The sequence below is a fragment of the Homalodisca vitripennis genome, unplaced genomic scaffold (genome assembly GCF_021130785.1).
Source record: "Homalodisca vitripennis isolate AUS2020 unplaced genomic scaffold, UT_GWSS_2.1 ScUCBcl_5016;HRSCAF=11520, whole genome shotgun sequence".
Taxonomy (NCBI): domain Eukaryota; kingdom Metazoa; phylum Arthropoda; class Insecta; order Hemiptera; family Cicadellidae; genus Homalodisca; species Homalodisca vitripennis.
The window spans coordinates 36,263-46,025 of record NW_025781135.1 but is presented as its reverse complement, the minus strand read 5'-3'; the positions used below and the strand labels follow the sequence as shown (position 1 = coordinate 46,025).

Genomic DNA, 9,763 nt, shown 5'->3' with positions numbered 1-9,763 from the left:
AAGTCAAATTGTACTTCAGCAAAGGATCTAACCTACTCCCGAGTAATATTTGGGTACCTCTGTAGTTTTAGATCTACTAAGCTCTAAAACGGCTTGTTCAAGTCACATAACAATGTGACTCAAGTCGCTGTACTAACATATTCAATGGGCTTGGTTCTCGAACATTTTATATATGCCTTCAGATGATATGCAGTATTCAAGAATACAATTAAGGGCCTAAAACAATACAACTAGATATGTAATTCGTATGTGACTAACAGTAAGTACATCACTACCAGATAAAAATGACATCTTATGGATAAGAAGTAAACAGAAGAAAAGAAAGAAGTGTATGGAAGGCTGTGGTTTGGATTACAACTTGTTGATCATAGTCATGTACTGTGAACAGCTATGTAGTGATGCGATGTAAAGCTAGGGATATATCAATTCCACTTCATTAGTGGAGTCAAATGTTCAATTTACAACCGTCACAGGGCCTGAGTGTACATCATCAACTTGATCATACCATAGTTTGTCTCAATCAGGTTCACTGTCAATGCACTCTTGATTCATGGTGTAATCAACCACAAGTTTTAAAATACAATGACTGAAACTAATAAAATGTTATAAGGGGTGCTATATATTCCTTTTTAGAAGTTCTTGTAGAGAATGAAAATTATTTTTAAGATTTTCTCAGACCTACAATAGATTCCTAGATTATTCTTACTAGTCAGGTGGCCACCCTGTGAAATATCCAAATTTTATGAGAGTACTCAGTGTAATAATTTTGAACCTCATGTATTATTTAAGCATGAACGTCCCCTTATACAAATGGTAAAAATTTTACTAAACTTAACAGTTTAATTTTTATGTATATCCAAGTTTGAGAGGGTAAAAATAAAAATTGAAAGATGAATAATAAAATATATTTAATTGACACGGAATAATGTATTTTCATTGAGTTTCCAGCCAAGTAGTGAGTGTTGGCAAGTGTTTCTCAAGCCAACGGATGTTCAACTTGATGGCTTCGATAGCAGACTTTCGACCAGCACCACCTGCCCCCACTTCGGGGTTTTGTTCTAAAAATGTCTCCACCTGCAAGACATTATATTAGTATAAACAACCTTTTAAAACCAAGAGACTTGCATTGAAATCTCAAAAAAGTCAATACATATTGAAATAGCTACTTTTAACCTGTCCAGTGCCACAAATATTGCAAACATAAGCCGTCATGGTATAAAAATTAAGAGTCAACAATCAAAATAAATCAAAATTATACATAAAAACTATTGAAGATGAATCTTTTGTACTAGGTGAGTATGTTTAGAATGAGTGTGATGTACTGCGTGGTCTTGTAATTAAGTAAACTACAAAAGCCTAGTTGTGATTAAGTTACAGTACGTGACTTTTTAATTGTTTTAGATGAGATAGATATTTACAAAATGTTCTATAATAGAAACTTTTATTAGGGTTTTTAATGTATGTTTTATATATATATACATATATATATACTAGCAGTTACCCGTGGCTTCGCACGCATTTTCCTGTTGAAAACTCGGACAATATATTCATGTATTCTTTATCTATGACATAATAAACACTCCTGAGATAATCAATTGTTACTCAAAGCTATTCCAATCTCCTGATCCATTTCAGATTTAAGTTTAAAGAACAGTGTTTTGGGGTTAGTCTAAGAGCTAGTGGTCGGCTACCTGTATGTATTTGACGAGACCTGGGTTTTTGTACAGTGAGGCCCCTGTACCCCCTGTACATGAGTTGGGGAGTCACTAAGCTCCATGTGGCCGACTTGGCGGGCGCTCAGGTAAGACAGGTATCAATTTTTGGGCAATTTCGTAAGTATTTGATGATGTCTGCCGTTTTGTAATTTGAAAATATATTATTATTATTATCGGAAAATAACAATGGCAGACCATTATCGCGCGGATTTCATTGCGCAGACAATTTTGAAAGTGCTCAAAAAAATAAAATTTTGAAAGTAATTGACGAGATCTGCAATTGATATATTTTATTTATTAGGGTCTTAAAAACTTATATTGATCATGGCAGACGTCTATATAGCGGACATACTGTAGTAGAAAAGAAAATCTTAGCTACTCCCTGATTAAAAATATTGATTAAAAAAAAATTGGGTAAAGATCATCAATTGTTGAAATACCAGTTGGGGCAACAACTTTTTTTTGTTGGATGTCAAAATTTGAATTTTTTCGCCACATTTCTTGCTAAGTTTTTCTTCCAAATAAGATGCGTTAAATATTGATGCTGGGTCTGAGCTTTCACTTAATTCTTTAAATATTTCAAGATACTCTTTCTGCAAATAATTCAGAAAATAACAACGTCCTCGTTTTATCACATTATCTTCAACTAAATGACATATTTCTTTATAAACAGTTTCATGTACTTCTCGGGAGATGTGCCATGCAGTACGAACACGACTTTTCACGAGTGATCTTTATTGATACCTAAAATTTTGCCCGACAAATTTCATGGTAATGTACTTCAGATGCAAGTACACTTTCTATTTTTGTTTAAGTTTCTTGGTAAATTGTAGTATCTGGCTTAAAGTTTAATAGGATACTCTTTTTAAATTGATCCTTCTCTGAAGTCCGTAATGGGTCAATTTTATATCGAAATTGTTTCTTTTTTTGTTACAAAAAAAACACAGATTTGAGTTTGCAGAAGCTACAGTATCGGAAGTTACAGTATTCGAAAATTGAACATTCGATGATTTTGTTGAATCTGAAGATGATCCCTCCTCCAACGAAAGTTCAGCTTCAGCGTCGATTTCTTTTTCTGCTTCTTTTGTCTCAAGAATGTTTGCATTGTTTTCAAGGGAATCATGTACACGTGTATCCTCAATTATTGAACTATCAGCTGATGTAGATGGCTGTTCAATTGCAGACAAAGACTTTTTAGACTGTGATAGAACCTTTTTTTTCAACATCTGTCGTCAAATACTGCCTTTTTAATGCTGTAAATGTCTTATAACAACTACTATGATATGCTGAATCATAAGTTTCGTCCGGTAAAATAATTTCTTTATATTTTAATATGTGGAATTTTCTTAACCTCAAAATCCTTTTACATTTTGATATAGTATCTGATAATGAAATCCGCGCGATAATGGTCTGCCATTGTTATTTTCCGATAATAATAATAATATATTTTCAAATTACAAAACGGCAGACGTCATCAAATAGTTACGAAATTACCCAAAAATTGATACCTGTCTTACCTGAGCGCCCGCCAAGTCGGCCACCTGGAGCTTAGTGACTCCCCATCTCATGTACAGGGGGTACAAGGGCCTCACTGTACAAAAACCCAGGTCTCGTCAAATACATACAGGTAGCCGACCACTAGCTCTTAGACTAGGTCCTGAAGTCGTAAAGTGAAACAGTTATTATAAGATTCATACTCCCTCCAACATTCCATGATCATTTATTGAATTGCTCCAACGATTTCAGTAACAATAAGAGTTAGCCTTTTTATCCCAATGACGGAAGTGTATCGTCCAACTAAAAAGTTGCTGCGGTCAATATGAGTCTGTTCTGGCCTTTTAAATTCACTCCCGGTCTAATCTATTAATAGTTCCACAATTGATTTATGCTGTTGCACTAACCAAAACAATGGTCTCATATGGTGGTTTCGGAATTCAACTTATATAAAATTTTGGTGATTAAGTGATTTTTTATATTTTTACCGATCAATAAATATGTATAAGGGGTATATGCTTCTAGTATAAGGGCAAGAGTGTGTTATCCCCATTTACTTTTTCAATAACTACATTAAAAATACCAGACAAAATGTTAAAGGAGCTAACCAGATTCGATTACTTTATGTGCAAACATTCACAGCTTTGTTTAATGAGGTAGTTTTTATAACAGCATATAAATAGCATTTCCATGGCATTAGATGGATTATTGAGCAATGGCGCAATCAAAATTTAGAATTAGATAATAACTTCGTATCTGCAATCTGCATTACACTACTGATCAAGCAGTTTACAGTAATTTAATAGTTACTAAAATTTCAATGTAAACAAAAATGTTTCTGCCTCTTTGATGAACTTCAGCTGAAAGTGTTAACAGCTGAAAGCATCAGTTCACTTTGTATTACGTGTCGTAGCGCAATCTGCTGGATCCAATATAAAACACTCTAACATCAACAACAATTTATAAATAAAAAATTAATGAAATAAACTATTTAAATCGGACCAAATCATGAATCTAAACCATTCTCGAATCCCCTTCAACAGACACAAAATTTCATGAAAATCGGTCCAGTCGTTTAGGAGGAGTTCAGTCACATACACACGAACACAACAAATATATATACAAGGTGATTCAAAACTAAACGGCAATCTCTCGAGAGCTTATTCTATAGCTAAAAACAAGTAAAAAAGTTCATATAACCATATGCCCGGAAACGCTTCGTTAGCGAGTTACGCCTAGCGAAAGATTTCGCCCGGATTTCAGAACCCTTGGTGAAGTCAGGCCGTATAAAAATGGTAAAGGTAGTTACAAAGATACAAATACGATTGTTTTTTATGTTTTTATATCTGACAAATTTATTTAAATTCGTCCCAGAGCTGTAAATGCAATACTTTCAGAGATATCTTACGTAAAACACAAGAATTGGTGCAAAGAAATAACACATTTTTGTGTTTAACGTAAGATTACTTCCATAAATGTTAAATAAAGGTCATTTTTTTCTTAAACGGATTTGTAGAACATTTAATTCTGAAAAGATTCATGTGAATTACTTAGGAAAAAAATTAATAATAGGTATTGAAATTTAGCTTTATTTAAAAATAAAACAGACACACAAAAATGCATATTCTTATCTGCATAAAATATTAACTAATGTTTAGGTTGTGAGTAACAGCTGATCATTTATTCAACACTTTTTATCGTCATATTTTCTTTGCAAAGGTTGGCCATATCAGCTGATCAACAATTAAGTTCATGAAGTAATATTTGAATAACCTTTATGGAGGTTTTTGTATTGTGGCGTGTGAAGATTGTATTTTGTGAGATCCTGTGATTATTTGTGGATTATTTGTGATTATTATTTTATACAAGTGTATAAAATATTTTATTCAATATTTTTATAAAAGTGTATGTAATTATCTTAGTAAATAATGGCAGATAATGTAAATGGTATGTATTCGTTTGAAGAGTATACGGACATGATACCGATTTACGGCAAAGTTAACAAGAATGGTTTAGCTGCAGTTCAGGAATATCGTGATACTTTTCCACATCGAAGAACACCTGATCGCAAAACATTTGAAGCTGTGGAGAGACGACTTAGAGAAACTGGTAGCTTTAAATCGAAGCGAATAGATACTGGTCGTCAACGTAGCGCAAGGAACTATAATAATGAACAAGCAATAATAAATGCTGTAGAATTATCACCAACCACAAGCACCAGACGATTATCACGTCAGTTAAATATTTGCCAGTCAAGCGTATGGCGGACACTTCATGAAGCACAGTTGTATCCATTCCATATAACACGTGTTCAAGACTTATTACCGCAAGATCTTAATAAACGGAAGATGTTCTGCCGCTGGTTAAGAAGAAATTGTTTACGACATCAGTATTTTCTTCGGCGTATTCTCGTTACTGATGAATCCTGTTTTACTAGAAATGGAATTGTAAATTTTCGTAATACCCATACTTGGGCGTACGACAACCCACATGAAACTGCGACGAGGCATTTTCAACATACATTTTCAGTCAATGTATGGCTTGGTGTTCTGGGTGATAATTTGATTGGTCCATTTTTTCCTCCCTAATCGACTTAATGGAGTAGCGTACTTAAATTTTTTAAGAACAAACCTGCCTACCCTCTTGGAAGATATTCCTGTTCAAAACAGAATAAATGCATGGTTTATGCACGACGGAGCACCTCCACATTTTTCTAATGATGTGAAAACTATTTAAATGATACATACGGTAGACAATGGATTGGTCGAAATGGACCAGTAAAATGGCCACCACGTTCTCCTGACCTCACGCCAGCAGACATTTTCTTATGGGGTTGGATGAAGTCAATTGTTTATTCAAAACGGATTAACACCATAGAGGAGTTACGTAATCGCATTACAGAGGCGGCAGAAACTATCAAGAATGCTCCAAACGTTATGAAACGCGATAGAAAAGAGTGGATTCGTCGTGCGAAAACGTGCATTGCTAACAACGGAGGACACTTTGAGCAACTATTATAGGTGATTATTACAGTTTTATAAAGGTAAATACATTTTATATTAATGTTCAGTCTAGAGTAAATGATCAGCTGTTACTCACAACCTAAACATTAGTTAATATTTTATGCAGATAAGAATATGCATTTTTGTGTGTCTGTTTTATTTTTAAATAAAGCTAAATTTCAATACCTATTATTAATTTTTTTCCTAAGTAATTCACATGAATCTTTTCAGAATTAAATGTTCTACAAATCCGTTTAAGAAAAAAAATGACCTTTATTTTAACATTTATGGAAGTAATCTTACGTTAAACACAAAAATGTGTTATTTCTTTGCACCAATTCTTGTGTTTTACGTAAGATATCTCTGAAAGTATTGCATTTACAGCTCTGGGACGAATTTAAATAAATTTGTCAGATATAAAAACATAAAAAAACAATCGTATTTGTATCTTTGTAACTACCTTTACCATTTTTATACGGCCTGACTTCACCAAGGGTTCTGAAATCCGGGCGAAATCTTTCGCTAGGCGTAACTCGTTAACGAAGCGTTTCCGGGCATATGGTTATATGAACTTTTTTACTTGTTTTTAGCTATAGAATAAGCTCCCGAGAGATTGCCGTTTAGTTTTGAATCACCCTGTATATATATATATAAAGATAGTAATGCTTACTTTAAAACTAAACTGTTGTAAAATTTGGGTAACAGAGTAATAGCTCAATATTATGTGAACACTGACATATAATGCGTAAAGTTACCATAAGAACAACTTAGTATGTGCACTATTCCTAATAACCACTAAAAAACTCCCATTACTAGATCAGGAATAATGAATAAATATGCAAGTTCCAATTATGAAGATTTCTTCACGACGCTTCAAATGATTAATTTCCATCGTCTCAATCTATAGATCCATACATTTTCTCTGTTTACCTCTTTCAATTTTACATCCGTTGAGTATGATCCAACAACTGAAGGCAGCAGCCGACCAAGCATTCGATTGTTGAGGGTGAAACGATCCACCAAGTACTGCCAGTTAGCCCTGAAACAAACCACATTAATGCTATCATACGGTACAAAGTATTGGTATGATAATATACAATTTTGGTTGTATCTGAATGCAAATATAGAAGGGTATTTAGTTTGATTAAGCACTAGAAAAATAATTTATAGTTTGATTGCTAAGAGTTTAATTCTGTTAAAAGGGGTCTGAATTTTTTTCAAATTTTAAGTTTACTCCCTTTTCTTTATATAGACACACTAAATTAACACCAGTAGATCAAAATCATGCCCACTGGGCACTTTATCAAACACAGAAGAGAGATTAAATAAGTGTGCAGTGTTGCTTAATTGTAGGAGCAAAAACGCCGCACTTTCACTCATGTCTACTCACGTTAGTATTGTATATAGTGATATACTATACTAAAAAACAACACTACACACAAACGTGATTAATGTACAGTCTTAAAGTTGATGGTTTGAATTCTTAAGTAAGGTTACAAACAAAGGACAGCATCAGAAAAATGTTTAGGATATGTGGCTCTTTGGATTTGGTTATCCACTGGTAGGCTAAAGACCCGTCCAAGCTGGACGGCAAGGGCGACGCGATCAACATGGATGACGAACGCTGCAGTCAGCGGCAAAATATGTGTCCACACTGAGCAGCATGACAACTAAAAATAAATTTTCTTCAACGTTAAGTAGTTTACAAATGCTATAATTTACAGTGAACATTAGAGCAAACAACGTATGGTATAATTTTTTTGTCATATTGTTTTTGGACTAAAACAGTCTCAGTCTTGTTTATCATACATTCAATGAAAAAACTGAAAAATGAATCAATCACTATTTTTCTACATAATTTCCACTTTTGTTTAAACACTTGTCATAACGATCTACAAGTTTTTGATTGCCGGTGTCATAGAAGTCGGCCGCCTGCGACGATTACCAGTCTTGTACTGCTTCTTTCACCTCGTCATCAGTGTCGTCAAGCGCTTACCGCCTAGGAACTCTTTTAGGTAGCGAAACAAGTCGCTCGGCGCCAAGTCTGGGCTGTATGGCGGGTGTTCTAGCTGTTTCCAACCAAACAATTTGATGAGATTTTGGGTTTGGTTGGCAGAGTGGGGTCTGGCATTGCCATGCAACAACAAAACTCCAGCTGTCAATAGGCCACGTCGCTTGTTCTGTATTGCTCGTCTAAGGTTAGTCAGAGTGTTGCAATAAGTGGCCGCATTTATTGTTGTTCCTCGCTCCATGAACTCGACTAGCAATATCCCACGTCTATCCCAAAACACTGTCGCCATAACCTTGCGTGTGGACAATGTTTGTTTTGCTTTCACTTTAACCGGTGACGTTGAGTGACGCTACTCCATCGACTGGCGTTTCGTTTCTGGGGTTATGTGGGAAACCCATGTCTCGTCACCCGTCACAATGTGGTCTAAAAGGTTATCACCTTCCTGATGATATTGGATCAAAAATTCAAGAGCAATACCCATTCTTCTTTTTTTGTGTTCCTCAGTAAGCAACCTGGGAACCCAACATGAGCACAATTTGCGAAAATCCAAAATTTCAGAAACAATTTTAAACAATGTGGTTCTACTCACGTTTGGAAATTCTATTGCTAATGAAGAAACAGGGAATCGCCGATCTTCACGAATTTTTTCATAGACGGCTTTCACCAAATCTTCGGTGATCACTGACGGGCTGACCAGATCGTGGTTTGTCATGGACATTTTCCCGTCCATCTTTAAAAGCTCTAAACTTCCGCACTTTGCTGTCACTCATTGCATTTGGACCGTACACTTCACTTATCTGTCGATGAATATCCGCTGCTGAAAACGTTCCTTGCTGTCAAAAAACCGTATCACAGACCGTATTTCACAGTCAGCGGGACGTTCAATAGTTTTAAACATTTTAAAAAGGCACAGACAACAGCAGACTACAACGATTTCACTGCAAATGGCGTCGTTCGTCAGGGTGCATGCGCATTTCGCTGCTCGCTTACTGTTTGTCTGGTTAACGCGAATCGGACCTTACTTTCCAAATTACCCTCGTATTTACTGTATAAGAGTGTTTTGTTATTTTTACTGCCATAGCTTAATTATTAACCGAGTTTTTCTGTATCAGAGGTAGTGTCATTCATAACTACCACAGATAATCATGCATCAAACTATACAACCTTATCTCATTTGTAATAAAATCAAATAACTTGGTAAATTCACTACCTCTCCCATTGAAGCCCAAAATCGATCATTCATCAGCATGTTTTGGTAGTTTATGTTGTTCAAATTCCATAAACTGGGGTGCTTCTGCACGTCTGATATGAATAATTCACTAGATATAACCAGAGCCATAACAAAACGACTCACACCGAAGATGATGTGACAAAGACTGAGGCAGATGACGATGTCACTCTGTCATATCACAGGTGTAGTGCTACCAAATAAAAACCTGTTTTGTATCTGAAGCGCTTGTAGCATGACCGACAACAGCGACTGTCGCCCCTGCTGCTCAGGTAAGACACTCACATTACTTACTATGTGTTTGTATCTGTCG

At 35.2% G+C, this 9,763-nt stretch overlaps 1 protein-coding gene across 1 annotated transcript in view; it reads right to left on the bottom strand.

Moving 5' to 3' along the window:
• Positions 1–891: 891 nt before the first annotated feature.
• The window catches only part of LOC124373188 (glutamyl aminopeptidase-like), a gene marked incomplete at its 5' end in the record, with an annotated part of 32,230 nt that continues 23,358 nt past the window's right edge, over positions 892–9,763 (bottom strand). Inside the window, 2 exons of the mRNA XM_046831590.1 lie at positions 892–1,074; positions 7,142–7,250. Coding sequence (XP_046687546.1) covers positions 934–1,074; positions 7,142–7,250 — 250 coding nt within the window. The remainder of the gene's footprint in view (positions 1,075–7,141; positions 7,251–9,763) is intronic.